The sequence below is a fragment of the Purpureocillium takamizusanense genome, chromosome 1 (genome assembly GCF_022605165.1).
Source record: "Purpureocillium takamizusanense chromosome 1, complete sequence".
NCBI classification, from domain to species: Eukaryota; Fungi; Ascomycota; class Sordariomycetes; order Hypocreales; family Ophiocordycipitaceae; genus Purpureocillium; species Purpureocillium takamizusanense.
In genome coordinates this window covers 2,351,224-2,367,868 of record NC_063068.1, presented here as the reverse complement: position 1 = coordinate 2,367,868, position 16,645 = coordinate 2,351,224, and the positions used below count along the sequence as shown (strand labels likewise).

General features: G+C 57.4%; 6 protein-coding genes across 6 annotated transcripts; 3 read left to right on the top strand and 3 right to left on the bottom strand.

The window, feature by feature from the left end:
• Positions 1 to 155: 155 nt before the first annotated feature.
• On the bottom strand, positions 156 to 2,619 carry YKU80 (ATP-dependent DNA helicase yku80; the record flags this gene model as incomplete). Its single annotated transcript, XM_047981611.1, has 7 exons — positions 156 to 173; positions 238 to 701; positions 751 to 962; positions 1,010 to 1,401; positions 1,460 to 1,966; positions 2,021 to 2,081; positions 2,132 to 2,619. 7 exons carry the CDS (start codon positions 2,617 to 2,619, stop codon positions 156 to 158), a joined length of 2,142 nt encoding a protein of 713 aa, XP_047837571.1.
• Positions 2,620 to 3,028: 409 nt separating this feature from the next.
• Positions 3,029 to 3,889, top strand: JDV02_000762 (uncharacterized protein). The gene is made up of 2 exons (XM_047981610.1): positions 3,029 to 3,616; positions 3,667 to 3,889. Exons 1-2 carry the CDS (start codon positions 3,076 to 3,078, stop codon positions 3,852 to 3,854), a joined length of 729 nt encoding a protein of 242 aa, XP_047837570.1. The 5' UTR covers positions 3,029 to 3,075; the 3' UTR covers positions 3,855 to 3,889.
• An 89-nt stretch (positions 3,890 to 3,978) lies between these two features.
• JDV02_000761 (uncharacterized protein) lies at positions 3,979 to 4,527 on the bottom strand (the record flags this gene model as incomplete). The annotated part of the gene is made up of 1 exon (XM_047981609.1): positions 3,979 to 4,527. The coding sequence occupies one exon, from the start codon at positions 4,525 to 4,527 to the stop codon at positions 3,979 to 3,981; it is 549 nt and encodes a 182-aa protein (XP_047837569.1).
• A 2,365-nt stretch (positions 4,528 to 6,892) lies between these two features.
• Positions 6,893 to 8,327, top strand: PHO13 (4-nitrophenylphosphatase). The gene is made up of 3 exons (XM_047981608.1): positions 6,893 to 7,214; positions 7,275 to 7,296; positions 7,375 to 8,327. The coding sequence occupies exons 1-3, from the start codon at positions 7,149 to 7,151 to the stop codon at positions 8,202 to 8,204; spliced, it is 918 nt and encodes a 305-aa protein (XP_047837568.1). The 5' UTR covers positions 6,893 to 7,148; the 3' UTR covers positions 8,205 to 8,327.
• Positions 8,100 to 9,721, bottom strand: JDV02_000759 (uncharacterized protein). The gene is made up of 4 exons (XM_047981607.1): positions 9,268 to 9,721; positions 9,141 to 9,205; positions 8,863 to 9,089; positions 8,100 to 8,804 (listed from the first exon to the last, which is right to left on the bottom strand). The coding sequence occupies exons 1-4, from the start codon at positions 9,622 to 9,624 to the stop codon at positions 8,374 to 8,376; spliced, it is 1,080 nt and encodes a 359-aa protein (XP_047837567.1). The 5' UTR covers positions 9,625 to 9,721; the 3' UTR covers positions 8,100 to 8,373.
• A 337-nt stretch (positions 9,722 to 10,058) lies between these two features.
• Positions 10,059 to 14,003, top strand: TOP3 (DNA topoisomerase). The gene is made up of 6 exons (XM_047981606.1): positions 10,059 to 10,453; positions 10,513 to 10,710; positions 10,770 to 10,948; positions 11,004 to 11,173; positions 11,220 to 12,523; positions 12,582 to 14,003. Exons 1-6 carry the CDS (start codon positions 10,373 to 10,375, stop codon positions 12,639 to 12,641), a joined length of 1,992 nt encoding a protein of 663 aa, XP_047837566.1. The 5' UTR covers positions 10,059 to 10,372; the 3' UTR covers positions 12,642 to 14,003.
• The last annotated feature ends 2,642 nt before the right edge of the window (positions 14,004 to 16,645 follow it).

The window sequence follows — 16,645 nt, the reverse complement described above, 5'->3', positions numbered from 1 at the left end:
ACAACACGATTTCCTCAATACGCAGCTCGGCTCGAGTACTGTTTGTGGATTCGGTTGATTGATCGGCGACGTTTTGTTCCCAAGAAGCACACGCTTGCTCAAATTTTGCCCTAACATTCGGTAGACTTTCCACAGGCGCCGGCAAGAAACCACTGCTATCTGGACTTGTAAAACTGTTCGTCTGATGTCAGAGGGCGTCCGTCAAGCGTCTTTGATGATGGGTATCGGGGACCATACCTCCTCAGCTTCTTCATGTGTGACCTTGGAGACCTCGGACTGATCTTGCTCGATAAGTCCCTGTCGTGACCAGCGAACCTTGAACCAGAAATCCCTCCTGTCGCCACCAAGCGCGCCAGATAACAGGCCCTTCTTCAGGTCGCGCACGAAGGAATTGTACACATCTGGCTCTTCGAGATCGGTCAACTCGTCGCGCATTGTGCCGATGCACTCCATGGCCTGGGCGTACTTGCTGTCGCCAAAGCTGTCTGTAACCAGCGATCGCACGATGGCCCCCATCTGCTTCGCCGCGTCCTCGATCTCTCCGACCTCCTCTGCCACGGCGAGTGCTCGTTTGAAGTCTGGGACTGGGTTCTCTCGAGATATCCGCCCCTTTCTCTCCCCGCCAAGCAGGGCATCCACGTCCAGACCGGAGATGGGCTTGACAGTTTCCCGATTCCGCCTGCCCTTTGCTTTTGGCGGTACTTGGACATGTTAGCACGGCAACGAAGCACATCGCGGATCGTGTCATACCTTTTTTGACTTCTGCCGCATCTACAAGCGCATTGATTTGTCCCTGGATTTTTGCCATCACGTACTCTGGTGGCGTGGAGAACTTTAACAGCTCAGCCGGGGTTTCTGTCACCGGCTCCTCTGGATGCACAGCGCGCTGCTTGATGGCATGGTTGATTCGGTGAATGGATGGATTGTAGGTCTCGTCAATGGGAGCGTACTCGTCAGGATAACTGTACATGGTGAGTTGCCAGTCAACAAGTTCATCATCGAGACATACTGGTTGTCTTCAGATACGTCACCCGACAGATCCATGGCGTCAACGTAGTCATCCATGGCCCTGGACAGCTCGTCTGACGGCAGCAGCCGGTGCTTTGTCAAGACCTGTCCGCTGACCGTCATGACTTTATCAAGAGGGGGGAATTGATAGCCACGGACGTCTTCTGCAAACGGGAGTGGAACGTCATAAAGACACTCAAACTTTTTCCCCACGCCTGGCGCCAAAAGTACCAGCAGGGGGTCCTTGTTGTCTTTTGCCACGATGCGGGCCACCGCATAGGACCCGAGTTCGTGCAATGCCCAAATCAGTGAAGATAGAGCAATCTCAGACTTGGTATCGTTCTTGCGTGCGTACGTGACGCACGTCTCGCCCATGTTGAGAAAGGGTTCAAACTGCCGTTGGTTTTTAGCGATGCACAGCATCACACCTGGCCGCTCTCTTCACACGTACCTTGTCGTCTGGGATGAATCCAACGATTGAGAAGCTTTTTAGTGTCTCAAGCTTGGTGATGTTGTGTTCCGACTCGCTAATGTGCACCGCGGTTCTCCCATACTCGTATCCCTTGGCAAGCGATTCGTACTCGACGTCGCGTTTGCCGCCTGGCGCGTCTGGATCGTTGACCTTGTAGGTCCTTGCCTGCTTCACCGCAGAGAAGTCGACTCCATCCATGGCGTCGTCCTCGTCCAGGGTCTGGGTTGATTGCGTCTCGGCCTTGACGACGACGGTGCTTGCGCCCTGGGGCCGAGCGAGATGCGTCTTGAAGTATCGCTCGACTCCAATGGTCATGGCCGTCGGGTCCTCCGGGTCGCCGAGAGTAAGCAAGCCGTCGTAGGTCTTGTATGGCTTGACAACCTTGGCCCTCGGGGTCTCGAGATCATCAATAGCCTCCGCCATGGTTGCAAACACGCCGTTGTCGCAACGCTCTGTCAATTCCCTCAGCGTTGCCTCGTTGGCAGCCTACAAACCCCGGGACGGTTAGACCATTTCGACTTGGCCGGCACGGACTCATACCTTGGTAGGCGGCTTGTCCTCTTCCTTGAAACCGTACTCGGCATCGTCAAAGTCGACCCCTCTGCAGCAAAAATCAGCGACGCTCCCCGGCGGCATGGGCGAGTGACTGACAGGACGGTCAACTGGATCTTGGAGTCATTCATCTTCTTGGCAATATCGCCGACATCATCCGCATCCATGTCCGCCCGGCCATCGGTAATGAGGTAGACCCGTCGAATGTACTTGAGTTGCTTGGTAAGGTTGTCGATCATGTCGACGGCAACGACGATGGCGGATATGGCGTCACCGGACCAGGATTTGCTGGGCTTAATGGCGGCTTGGAGGGAACGCAAGCCGGGCATGGTCATCTGACCCAGCTCCCGCAAGACCGAGATGTTCTCATAGCCGTCGTCATCCTGCAGAGTGTTGCATGTCTCGTCGGTGCGTAGGCCGAGGACGCCGACGCACAGGGTTTTGCGGTTGGCAGAGATGATATCAGTGATCTTGTTCCAAACGAAGCGCATGCACCAGTCCAGGTCCGACTCGCGGCGCCCGCTGTTGGCCTTGGCCATGGAGGCGCCGAGGTCCAGGATGAAGACGGTCGCCTCCTTGTCAGCCATGTTGACGGAGGGGGCGGCGACGACGACGACGATGATAAGGCAATTTGGGGAGGAAGTCAAACGGCAATCTTCACCAGGCAGACATGGCCTTTTCAATGGGAGACGGGAGCGGCACGGTAGGCCAGGCGTTCGTGTGGGCAGCGAAACGGCAATCCGTTCTAGGCAGAAGGCCGCGGTGGATTCTATGAGAGCAACAACGCCGCCAACTGAGTGGGTGGATACCTGTACCAGGCGCTTCAGCTAGAGGCAAGTGACAGTGGGCGGGTGAGCCGACGCACCAATAAATAGCCCAAAAGTCATCATGGGCGCGACACGACGCGGGTCAGTCGCGAGGCCACGTGATCCAGGCATGACCTCATTACCGCCTGCTTCCGGCCGGCGCTCCGCTCTCCTCGTCCTCAACGTCGCTACCTCTGTCACATTGTCCTATATCGCCCTTGCGCACACCCAGGCAGCATGGCCAACCCCATCCTGGTCTCTGTGGCGCCGTACCACATCATCTCGTACGTCCCCTTGTCACAAATGGCATCTGACGTTGTTGAGAGAGGAACCATGAGATGCTTCGTAGATGCCTGTTTCGGACTGAGCTTACAAGGCCACAGCTACGGCACCCTACTCGGGACGTCCTTTTTCCATGCAAGTCCGCCCCCTCCGGCACTGACTGCAACAGCCGTGGACGTCGCTAATGGCCATGTTCAGTCCTTCGTCAACGGACCGGTCTTGTACAAGTCGATTGACCGCCCTGCCTTCTCGGCTGCCCAGACCAACTTGTTCCCCATCTACTTTAGCATCCAGACTGTCATCCCCATCGTTCTCGCTCTCACTTTTCCCGGAAACACCCTTAACGGCGTGCCATCGGGAATCTCAGGTTTGTTACACGACTCGAGCAAATGGGACTCTCTGGTGCCCATCGCGGCCATGTTCGTGACGGGCCTCGCCAACCTCGCCGTCATTGGCCCCGCCACGACCAAGACCATGAAGGAGCGCCGCGGCCAAGGTTTGTCAAGTCTTCTACGATGTGAATGAAGCGAGGCTCATTAGTTGCAGTGAAGCGAGATGGCAAGGAGTGGTACGCGGAGGGCCCGCACTCGGACGAGATGCAGGCGCTGAACAAGAGGTTCGGTATGTTGCATGGAGTCTCGTCGCTCGTCAATCTCACCACGTTTGTGTCGGCGGTCACGTACGGCTTCACCCTCGGTGCTCGCATTCAGTCTATTGCCGATAGGGTAGCTTGAGCAGACTCGTTTTTGAATACACCAGCCTCTTCTCCACGCACGGCCCCGTAAATGCAACATCGCCAGGTCTCGGCTTCTTTGTTGCGCGAAGGAAGCAGTACTAGCGAGACTCCCTGGTCCTGCCTCAATTTGATGGCCGCGGCTCCCGTCTTTGCTTTGCCGTGCCGTCTTCCTCGTCGTCAGACATCTCGGGCCCTGCGTTGTAGTCGGGCATGGGCGGGCGGACGGCCTCGGGTAGGCTCATGCGCAGGACCTCGGCCGTGTTCAGGCCGGATCTGCGTATCAGCTCCATCGACTCTGCCAGCTGCTCGTCGGTTCGGTGTGGGTCCTTCCAATGCTTCGGCCTGCCGTTTTTCTTGATCATGTTGAGGTAGTACTCCTTGTTGCTCTTGATCTCGCCCATGCCCAGGCTCCGGGCAATGCCGTCGCAGGCCTCGATTGTTGACTCGTATGAGTCGAAATTGTCTGCGTCCTGTGGTGTCGTGAAGTTGAACCTGGGTTTCGGCCTAGGATCGTCGGTGAATGCGGCCGGGGGTTCCTGCTGCGTCTGCTGCTGTTGTTGCTGAGCCGGCTCAGGTGAAGCAGACAAGGGGCTTCTGGCAGCACCTGCGTCTCGCTTGCCAGGTGCCAGTGCCTCGGCAGTACGTGGTGCGGCCACGGCGACCATGGTCATCAACTCGGTATGCTTGTCGGTACGCGAAGAATTCCAAGTCAAGGCAGGTTTAATCGGCGCGCGGGGAGATCTTTCTTGTCGATGGCCTGCAGACGCTGTCGTGGGCCAGCACAATACGGTATATATACTGCTTCTCCCTGGTGTCGCACTTGACTTTCTGCTCGCCGCCGCCGGCCGTCCACACCGGCAATGACGCTGCACGTTGCGAGCTTTTTTTTTTGTTTTTCTTTTTCTCAGAAGGGTTCCGTTGCCACTTCGCACCGCCAAAGATGCTCTGGCGACTGTCCCGAGGCTTTCGGAATCACACACGCGTGGCAATTAGGGACGGACCACGGGACGGTTTGTGTGTAACCCTTTGAGACGAGGGCACTTTGGTCACATCGCGCCATGAAATAGCTAGGCCAACGGCGGCCCCGGCGCCGCAGGGTCCCCTACCTCATGCCGCCTGGTAGGTACCTCACAGTCGCCGCCGGCGTGTTCCGTGACCGAGAGAGAGAGAGAGAGAGCGTGTGCGTGAGAGAGAGACCCCGCGCGGCCTAGAGCAACGTCCATTTCCCCACGCGCCACCCGCAGCAGCCAGGCTTGCCAGGGCATTCGGCGATCCCTGAGGACGGGCGGCACACCAAAGCAGACAGACCCGTGCCGCAAGCCAGCCTCCGCTCCACGCTCTGCGCTACAACGGCCGTCGAGGCCGTCGATGCCGAGGCTCGGATAGGGGAGGCGACTCTTCGCAGGGCACGGGGTCTTTTGGGGGGGGGGGCAGCAACGTCGTCGTGTACAGTAGTACCTTAGGTAGTAGTAGTAGCTAGTAGTACTTTTGTGTGTGTACCAGAGTCATGTAGGAGTCAAAAAGGACTGATTAATGAACCTTGCATTGGGGTCGGTGGCGCGCGATTGGCAGGATGGCTGTTCCCGCTGTGGCACCGCGCCTCGCATTCGCAAATCGGCATCGAAAATAGTAGCATCACTTGTTTGTTCCACCTTTTCCCCCTACTGGGCGATGCGGCTCGGTTCAAGTTCTACGAGGGAGGGGGATGTCGGCACTTTGTCTCCGTGCGGATGTGTTCGTTCTGTATTTAACTTCTGTTACATTTTATGGCGTCCACCCGCACCCGCACCCGCATCCGCACCCGCACCCACACATGGCACACCCACATCCGCACATTTGGGAGCAGCCTGCGCTCGCGCTTTCGCTTTACTGAGAGCATCGCATGGCGTTTCCTGGTGGGCCTGACTCGATGATTATGTTGAACGGTTGCATCAGAACTGAAGCCCCGATTGCGAGCGGTGCTGGTATACTTCGTACGTCATACTTTTGGCAGCGGTCAGTCCTGGAGGCTCGCTCCAGCCCCGTCCCAGGGCGGACGGACGGACGGACGGGATCCCCGCAGAGCAGCGCACTCGCAGTGCATCATCGGGTGGACAATCTCACATGTGCATAGGTATCCTGCTGTCGCTACGTAACTGGTATTATTGAGCCAAAACTACTGTTGTTGTACAATACTACTTCTCCGTTCGCTTCCCAGCCTCTGCCACGCAAATCTTGCACTTGGTGTCGCCCTGGTAAAAGCACTCCTCCTTCTTAATACCCGTTTTGCATGTGCCTATGTACCGCCATGTCTCCCTTGGATGGGCCCTCCTGAGTTCGTCGCACGTGTAGGGGGTGTCTTTGTAGCCGAACGTCGCGGAGCGGCAGCCTGGCGTGCAGCAAATGTAGTAGATATACTCCTGGGCGCACATGGGGGGCAAATTTGGCTTGGGGAACCTTTGTCTACTAGTCCAGAAGAATCTGCGAGTCCGGCAGAGAGCTAGCGGATGCCTTGGGCGATTGTTGCCGTTTTGCAAAGCACAGTGGTCGGGATTAGGAGATTCCAAGTGCTCGCCTTGCCCGGCTTTCGGAGCGAAATTTATATACGCCGCCGACGGCCGCCGTGAAACAAGAAGCAAGAGGCAGACACATGTTGTTCAAGTGCCGTCGACAGAGGCGAGTTATGCCCATGCTAGAGTGCGTGAGCTGTAGCAATCACCGTATTTACCAGAACTGGAGGGAGTTGTCCAACAACATCATCATCACTGCCATCACAAATGTTCAAGCAGAACAATTCACCAGCGAAAAAAAAAAGATAAACAAAAAAACAAAAACAAAAAATACTCTGGACCGCCAGCATTCACATGCAGATGATTCTAGCTCAAGGTTACTGAAGCGGCTGTTCCGCCCTCTCCAACTGTTCTCGTCCGGCCGGTGAAGCCTTATAGTGCGAGCCACTGAGGCCGCATCTTCACCACAGAGCCAGCTACCCTATACGGTGGTATTGCTGCCGCAAGCGCAGCCCCGACTTCTCATTTCCGATGCCATTCCTAACCACGGCCCGAGACGCGCTGTTGAGGATTTTGGGGCATGATGAGCGGAGGGGACTTTGTCCGCCTGTAAGGCCACGCTCGGTTACTTTCAACTCAACCTCAAAACCTTTGGTGGGATGGACCGATATCCGCGAGTCATGACTTAGTCATCGCTCTCCTGTCGTGAACCTTGTGAGAACTGAGAAGCACTGAACCTTCAACTCACGTTCTTCAACCCAAGGACTCAAAATCGTGTGCCAAAAGGCCACGGCCGGCAAAAGATGGCTTCGCCAAAGTATTTGACGGGCGACAAGGCCGCCATTAACGCCTTCATCGACCAGTTTGACGTGAGTGGTTTTCTCACGGCCCTGACAGGTGGTGGTGATTGTCCGCTCACAGATACCTAGACCTTTCTCTTTGACTGCGACGGTCAGTAGACTCGAAAAGAATGAGAAAGCAATCGGTGAACCATGGCAAGCGGTGTGTGTGACTGACCGCCACTGGCAGGCGTCCTCTGGTCCGGCGATCACGTCTTCGATGGCGTCCCCGAGACGATAAGCATGCTCCGCTCCCGCGGCAAGCGCACCGTCTTCGTCACCAACAACTCGACCAAGTCCCGCGACGAGTACGTCAAGAAGCTCACCAACCTCAACATCCCCGCCGAGGTCGAGGACGTCTTCGGCTCCGCCTACTCCTCCGCCGTCTACATCTCCCGCATCCTGGACCTGCCGCCCAACAAGCGCAAGGTCTTCGTCATAGGCGAGGCCGGCGTCGAGAGGGAGCTCGCCTCCGAGGGCGTCGCCTTCGTCGGCGGCACCGACGAGCGGCTCCGCAGGGACATCACGCCCGCCGACTTCCAGGGCATCGCCGACGGCTCCCTGCTCGACCCCGAGGTGGGCGTCGTGCTGTGCGGGCTCGACTTCCACATCAACTACCTCAAGCTTGCCTACGGGCTGCACTACCTGAGGCGCGGCGCCGTCTTCCTCGCCACAAACACCGACTCAACCCTGCCCATGCACCACGACCTCTTCCTCGGCGCCGGGTCCGTCATGGTGCCCCTGGCCAACGCCACGGGCCGGCAGCCGCTCGAGCTCGGCAAGCCGAGCCAGGCCATGATGGACGCCATCGAGGGCAAGTTTCACTTTGACCGCTCGAGGACGTGCATGGTCGGCGACCGCCTCAACACCGACATCAAGTTCGGCGTCGACGGCAAGCTGGGCGGCACCCTTCATGTCGAGACGGGTGTTGATAAGAAGGAGGACTGGGAAAAGGCCGACGCCATCGCCGTTCCCTCCTTCTACGTTGACCAGTTGAGCGATCTGAGGCATGCAGCATGAAACATGATAGAGCAGAACTACACATTAGACCTGTCGCGGCGCGATTTACGATAGCCGCTCACGATAGATCCTAATTTCGTCCGCCACATCGCCTCGCCCGAGAATTGAAATTCATGATGCTCCAAAGACATAAGCAGGCGCTCCACGCCTGGCAGCCAGCCCCCTAAGCTTACTTCTGCTTCTTCTTCTCTTTTTGCTGCTGTCGCTTGGCCAAGTCGCTCGTCCTGATGACCTTTGGCGTGTTCGCAGGCGGCGACTGGTATCCCCACAGTGAAGTCGGAATGAACATGCCCACCTGCCTCTGGTACTCGGGATACTCGGGGTACTTGCCAGCCGTGATGAGCTCGGTGAGCCAGGTCGAGCCCTGGAAGAGGAGGATCAGGGCCGCAGACCCGGCAAAGGTGTAGCTATACAGCGACTTGGTGGCGAAGCAGCTCCACTGATACAGAACGAACCAGATGGTCTGCTCGGCGAAGAAGTTGGGGTGCCTGCTGTAGGCCCACAGGCCCGAAGTCACAAATCCCCGGTCGAGATCGGCCTGATTCCAGCCTCTGGGGACCTTGGCGTCCTTTTGGTACTGGTGCTTGGCCGTCTGGTAGGCTGTGAAAGATGTCAGTCGTCAGAAATTACGTGTGCCACCCCGCCAGCAGACACTCACCCCACTGTTGGCCGTCGCTGAACCACTCGCTGATGACCAGGGCGACTTCGACGGAAAAGTACGCAAGATCAGCTGCCGTGATATTGGGCTCAATCCGCGTCGAGAGCAGGATGGCGTAGGCAGGCACGCAAGAAAAGGCGACCAGGAGCACGCTCTGGATAAACGAGATGAACGTCACGTTTAAGAGGAAGAAGACGAAAGCCGGGACCTTGCTCTTGACGATCTCCCTGCGGGTATGTAAGCCTTAGAAAGCCCGTCTGCGTAGAGGCCACACCCACCATCTGTAATCCTCTGAGCCGACGTTGTAGCCCCCTCTGCGCCAGTAGTTGTACGTCAAACGGATCTGGCACGCAGTTGTCAGCCGGGCGTGGAATTGAGGACGGGGATGAAGGCAAGGCTCCCCACACTCCACAGCGTAGAAAAGGTGGCGACGAGGTCAATACGGCTATGAGGCAGCCCAGCCAAGCGCGCCCAGGTCGCGAGGTGGACGATGTAAAGGTTCGGCAGGATGCTCCACATGCGGTCGACCTGAGAGTAGTTCCTGTTCGCCTCTGAGACGACGAGAAACACGAAGCCGAGGACCAGCGAGACCGCAAAGCCCGTGATGAGCGGGTTCGTCTCGACGTAGACGTGCTTGAGGTCATCAAGGCTGCCCGCGTGCAGTAGACGCGACGGAAGCGCGTAGAGCTGGGGGATGAAGGGCTCGACGGTGAGGGCGTACTCCCCACAGTCACGCAGAGACTTGATGACGGGTAAAAGCATCTTAGGGTGCGGTGAGATGTGTCGTGATGTCGAAGATGGCGGTTGGAGAGATTCAGAGTCGCTTCAAAGACAGAAAGACGCAGTTGGAAGCACCCTCGTCATCGATGCATGCGGGCCGCAGGGGAGGTACCAGCCCCGCTGCGGACCAGTGTGACGGTACACGAAAATGTGACCGTCATTTTGATGGACAAACAAACTGGACGGGGCCCAGGCAGGATGCCCGGGACACCTCACACGAAGGAGCACAGGCCAGGGTTAACCTATAGCGGGTCAACCACTGTAATCCCCGGCCCAGTGCACTGAGCCTCCACTGAGCGAGCGACCACCCGCCGCTGAGGTGTGCTGTCGGGTCCACCGTTGGACTTGGCCGGGGTGGTGGGGCAATCTACCTACCTAGTAGTGCGGACGGAAGCTGCGACTTCCAACCAACAAATATTTACCGTCATGTACAGTATACACGACGGACGACACGCTTCTCTGATCCGAACTCTAGAGGGACAGCCCGTCTTTAGAAACCGGCAGTCTCAAGAGCGGCCTTTCTTGGTGGACACCTGGCCGATCCAACGACCGGACGGACGCACGTAAAACCTCGAGTGGACGCCATGGCGTGGTCACCCATGTTCAGATGACACGCGACGCGTTGATGCCCTCACGATACCGGCCCGTCCTGTCGAGACCCTCGATTCCTCGCCACAGCAAGGCGACCCCTGCACGAAGGAAATGACCATCTTGGAAAGACACAGCCAAGATGAAGGTCCTCTGCGTGGCGGAAAAGCCGTCCATTTCCAAGGCCGTCGCTGGCCACCTTTCTGGCGGCAGCTTTCGAACTGTGAGTGTGCCCCATTGCACGACGCAGCATGGCCAGCGATGCTGACGTGTCCCGCGAAGCACGGAACACGCAACCAGTACATCAAGAATTACTCATTCCAGTTCAACTTTGGGCAGCCGTGGGGCGACTGCGAAGTCACCATGACCTGCGTCTCCGGCCATCTTACAGGAGTCGAGTTTCCTAGCGACTACAAGAACTGGGAGTCACCTCCTCCAGAATCGCTGTTTGCCGCGCCAACCCTAACCACCGTACAAGAGGTCAGTATCAGATGAAACGCACTGTACCGGGCGGCCCATTCTCACACACTCCCTTGCAGGACAAACGAACAATCGCTCAAAACATTCAAGAGCAAGCCCAGTATTGCCGCCTGCTGGTCATTTGGACGGATTGTGACCGGGAAGGAGAGCACATTGGCCAGGAGATTGTCGATGCTGCCAAGAAGGGAAACCGTCAACTGCAAGTCAAGCGTGCCAAGTTCAGCAACGTCGAACGAGCGTATGCGCAACCACCCACCTCCCGTACTCGAGCCCATCTAGCTGACCTAACCAAGACATGTCTTGTCAGCAGCTCGAAGGCTCGTTGACTTGGATGAGAGGCAGGTTAACGCCGTGAGTGCCAGAATAGAGCTGGATCTGCGCATCGGCTTCGCCTTCACGCGGTTCATGACCACCCGATTGAGGGGCCTCGGCGGGCCTCTTGCCGAAAAGCTCCTGAGTTATGGTATGCCGGCCCCCTCCGTGAAACTTGATTGTCGCTAACAACGTAGGGTCATGCCAATTTCCTACGTTGGGCTTTGTGGTTGACCGTTACTTTCGCGTACGAAACTTTGTGCCAGAGCCCTTCTGGAGCATCAGGCTCATGCACAAGAAAGATGGCAAGGCAGTGCACTTCTCATGGGCAAGAAACCATCTATTCGATCGGATGACGGCCATCATCTTATATGAGAGATGTCTCGATGCCAAAAAGGCCACAGTCACCAAAGTTCAGGAGAAGCCAACCCGCAAATTCAAGCCGCTGCCACTCACGACTGTCGAGCTTCAGAAGGCTGCAACCCGGATGCTGCGCATGAGCGGTCAGCAAGCCATGAACGTCGCAGAGGGCCTCTACAACAAGGGATTCATAAGCTACCCGAGAACTGAGACGGACCGCTTTGACAAAGGTATGAATCTCAGGGCGCTGGTGCAAAAGCAGACACCGGACCAGAGATGGGGGGCATTTGCTCAGGGACTCATGGACGGCGCGTTCCAACAGCCCCGAGAAGGGCGACACGACGACAAAGCCCATCCCCCCATTCACCCAATCACGTATGCTGCGCCAACGGTACTGTCTCCCGACGAAGCACGTTTGTACGAGTATGTCGTTCGTCGGTTCCTGGCATGTTGCTCAGACGATGCCAAAGGTATGGCGACAGACGTCGAAGTGCAATTTGGGGACGAACGATTCAGCACTCGGGGAGTCATCGTTCTGGAGCGGAACTACCTTGACGTCTACGTCTACGACAAGTGGGACAATACGGCAGAGCTGCCCAAGTTCACCAGAGGGGAGGAATTTGCACCGACCGAAGCAATGATGACGGAGGGCAAAACATCACCGCCGGGCTACCTGACAGAAGCGGACCTGATTGCGCTCATGGATGCCAACGGCATTGGCACGGATGCCACCATGGCGGAGCATATCCAGAAAATCCAGGACCGAGATTACGTTGCAACTATTGAGCGCGCCGGCGGAGCGGCGGACGCAGCCGACGAAGGGGTGGTGTCGTCGCGAGGCGGTCGAGGACGTGGCGGTGCCAGGGGAGGCCGTGGGCGCGGAGGTGCAACGGCGGGCGGGCGACGCGGAGGTCAAAAAGTCTTCATTCCGACTCAGCTGGGCGTGGCACTGATATTGGGGTTTGATCGGATGAACTTTGAGACCAGTCTCGGCAAGCCGTTTTTACGAAAAGAGATGGAGCTCAAGATGAAGGCCATCTGCGAGGGTACAACGACGAAGCGCGCGGTTCTAGATGAGAGCCTCGCACAGTACAAGCAAGTGTTTCTGCAGTCGCAGGAGCAGCTAGGCGTTCTGATCCAGGTACGTTCAATGCGAGCGATGGTCGCGGGAGTCGCGAACGGTGCCTGACAAGTCACAGGCCTGTCAGGAGTTTGTGTTTGGACGTGCTCCTCGACGACTTCAAGGCGACAGCGGTTGAGGTCATTGCCGGCGCCCACGTGCACGGCTCGGGAGAGGGAGCGAGCCCCTCTGAATCTTCATTACGGAATGACCACTACAGCACGATGCAATGATACCGCACCCTTGCAGGCAACGTCGAGGGTGACAAGTCAAACAAGGGCGGCATTGGGCAAACGTCCGCGGGACGATCCGACACACTCGGCGCTGTAGCTGCAGAGCAACGGACAAGGGCGTTTTCTTGCAGCGATGCGATGCTCGTCACCCACTTGCAGAGATTGACGTATCTCGGCCCTGCGCTGTCCCACGACTACGGCACAGCGCTGGACAACGTGGGGTGACATCCAAGGCCCAGAGGAGAGGAGAGGGGCATTGCTCACCTCAGTCACTCCGGTGTCGGGACACGCGGAGCTTTGCCGCGCGCGTGTGGTCGGAGGTTGCCCAAGGAGGGGCAGTTTGTCATGATAATCCACGTTGTTGGACACGGTGGATTCGAGAAACGAGAGGCCGGTTTGGGGCGTCTCGAGCCAACCACCCGGTACCACACGGATGACGGACGAAGTCGTGGGGCCGCTTGAGAGCGGCAGAGGACGACAAGTAAAGTACTATACGGGATTGCCGGATGTGAGACGTGGGCCGGCCAACATGGCACAATACGAACTCACGTCAACGAGCCCGCCGAGTCGGGCCACGGCGACATCCTTGGGACAATCAGATCCAACCTGCTGCTTGACCGTACGTGGTTGGCATGCGTTGAATTGAATGCAGGGCGGTGCCGAGTACCTCAAAAGCATGATGACTCCGTCTAAGCCTTGTCACGATCGCAAGCAGACTTCCCGTTCGGGCAGCACCGGGTGGCGGAGACCCAATCAGAGCGCCGCAGCAGCCAAACGTGACTCCTTTGCGCCGGCCGTTTGGGCGGGCAAACCGGACGGGAGCCGGGCCAAGACAGGCACGCAAGACAAGTTTTTCTGTCTTTGCACTTGTCACGACGGCGGGCGGGCCGCCGGAAACAAAATGTAAGACTCTTGGTTTGGTCGATGAAGAGACGCGGCGGTGGCGCCCTGCCTGCGCCCGCAACATGCATCCTACGCTTACACCACACCTGACCCCCACGCCCCCCCCTCCCTTCTGAGCGTGCCCTCCTCCCCTTCTACCGGCTGGCACACGGGAGCCCGATTTGTTGCGAGGCCGAGCTGAAAGAAGGAGACGGGAGCAAAGAGACAAGAGACGCGTGCGAGGAGGGGGAGGGGGCCTACCGCGGATCATGCATACTGGAGAAGGGGGAGTGGTTCAGCACAGAGTGAGACGTGGTGTAGCAGGTACAGTCGTAGAGGAGCACCGGGTATATAGAAAGAGTAACAAATAGAGTGAAAAAAAAAAGTGCGTGTGTTCGAAATGTACGCCCAGAATAGAATAATTGCCTCCGACTTTGTTGTGGGTTGCAGAAGATGTGGACAAGCCCCCCGCCCCGGGCCTGCCGTGCGTGCACCGTCGTCACGCACGTCATTCATCCACCTGCGCGCATCCTCGGAAGACTGCGCCTTCATTCTTAGTAGTAAGTAACACGATGGGGAACCAGGGAAAACCTGCGGTGGAGAACATAGAGGAAAAGGCGCCGGATGGGCTCTACCACGCTGAGCCGAGCCACGCCCGGGCCAAAAGCGGCTTACCGTGGAGGCATTACGAATAGTTTCTAGAATGAGATGGTGGTACAGTAGTGTAGTGCAGTAAGTAGGACGGAGGGGATTGCGAGGTAGTAACTATTTCTGCCGGTCCTTTCTACGTGTGCACGACATGACCGGCGAGCGGCCAGCTACAGGTACTACAGCTACGAAGGAGACAGTGCACTTGTGCCACTAGGTAAACTACCTAGAAGGTAGCACGAGCCGCGCCCGAGCTGGCTTTCACTTGTTGGTGGTACGTAAGGTAACACAGAAAGGTTAGTTTGATCGGCATGTATACGTACACGTAGTAGTACAGATACAAAATACCCCATGTAGGTACGTAGGCTGCGGTGCCACGCGCGGAGCCGGGAGAGGCCCTCCTCCCTGCCGTCGCGGGCACGCCTTGTGAGACGGGCCGTCGGCTGTTGAAGACTGTTGCCCGCCCGTGTCTCGGGGAGCGCAGTGCGGCCGCTGCGGATAAGGTACGTAGTGGATAGCTAGGGAACATAAGGTAGCCATGGCCAGCCAGACAGACACACGGACAGATCATAGGTAAAAGGTAGATGGATGCCTAGACAGCCAGAGACAGTCAGCCAGCTAGCCGGTCGTGCAACAAACTACTAACCTACAAGTCGCCTGCTAAGGCACCTACCTACCTACTTCGTAGTACCTTGACGTCACGACTACGAATACCCGGATCGCAATTAGGTCAAGCCCCTGGGTCCTGTAGCAAGGTAGTCATGGATGTGCCGCACATACGTACGTGCACAAGGTAGGTACAGGACCGTCCAGAGACCAATAAGTAGGACTACAGCGGAGCATCGTGGACAACTCAAACTCGTCGATGCATCAAACGCCAGGGGGGGAGGGCAAAGCAGGGCCGGGCGACCCGTCGTGCGACCTTACCCAGCCCCGGGCGCGGCGGCAGGTCTGCCTTGGACCAGCAAGCAAACAGAGAAAGGAACCCGGCGGCAGGCATGGCAACAATGACGTCTAGTTTGCAGTACCAAACAAACAACTACTTACAGTACTACACTCCCAGTTCCGTACGAACGAATGGTCTTGTTCCCGGCTTGCTCTGCGCTGGGCTGGATTGAACGATGCTGCAACGAGATGCATTGGGAGACGGAGAGGGAAAGGGTCCACCCGCTGGGGAAGCATCATGTCCGGTCCATCTGCTTCATGGCGCTTACACGACCACAGGGAAGCCACGAGGTGCGAGTGGTTGGTTGATCGACGCGAGTCAACTCTGCGACTAAATTAAACTTGACAACTTTTTGTAGTACGAAGTGATTTGTATGTAATGTATGTAGGATTGTTGGTGTTGAGCCATAAACAGCAAAAGGGAACCAGCTCCACTGATGATGGAGGCGAATGACTGGGCCTGTATAAGGCATGTGGGTGACGACGGCTGCGGCAAACTCTCTATAGCTGGCACACAGGAAGAGATCATGAGATGTAGTACGCGTACTACTACTCCATGACCAACCTATGCTCTCGCGCACCTCCGATCCTTTATTGAAGCAGCAACATGCATCCATCTAAATGCATCGCACGTCTGGTCCGTTCGGCGTCCAATTCGTATACCGCATACCGAAGTACTTCCTTCGTACGCGAACCCAACTTTTTACCCTACCGAACGTCTCGCGCCGCCCCCCTCCTCCCTCCTAAAACGGGAACTCATCTGCACCTACGCCGATGAGGGAGCAATCCTCCATCGCCATCTCAGTGGAGCACTCTGCCTGCCTCATGGCCCGACTAGCCCGACAGCCGTCGTCGCGCTGGTGACACTATAGAGAGGGGGGGAAAGGTTGCCGAGGCGGCACCATGGTGTCAGCAGTGGCCAAGCCCACCGCACAGCCCGGGAGCGCCTCCTCGAAACATTGTCGTCGAGGTAGTATATACGAGGCGAATGGAATGGGGAGGAGGGGCGTGGGAGGGATAGATCATGGCGTGCGTACTGGCATATCACGAGCGCAATAGACGCGCTTCGGCTCGCACGAGTCGGGAGGATGGACCCAGCAGGCGTTTTCGCTGGGCTCACACGTCTAGAGAGCGCGAAACGAGGGTGTAAGTAGCCTGCGTGGTGCTGCCTCTAAACACGGATGGTCGCCGCCGACTTAACCCGTCAATCCACAAGGACTGGGTAGGACGGCTGGCGCCGAGACCAGCAAGGGCCCAGGCGACGAGGGAAGATGCTGGGTTCATGTCGATGGCTCTCGATAGTTCCGGGGGTTCGTCAGTGTTGTGCCGTTCCGTCACTGCCCACTCAGACACATGCACATACACACACTATGCACAGCACCTCGGACAGCTCTTGATGAAGCGCATGGCCGCCATCCGGGTCGCCTTCTTATTA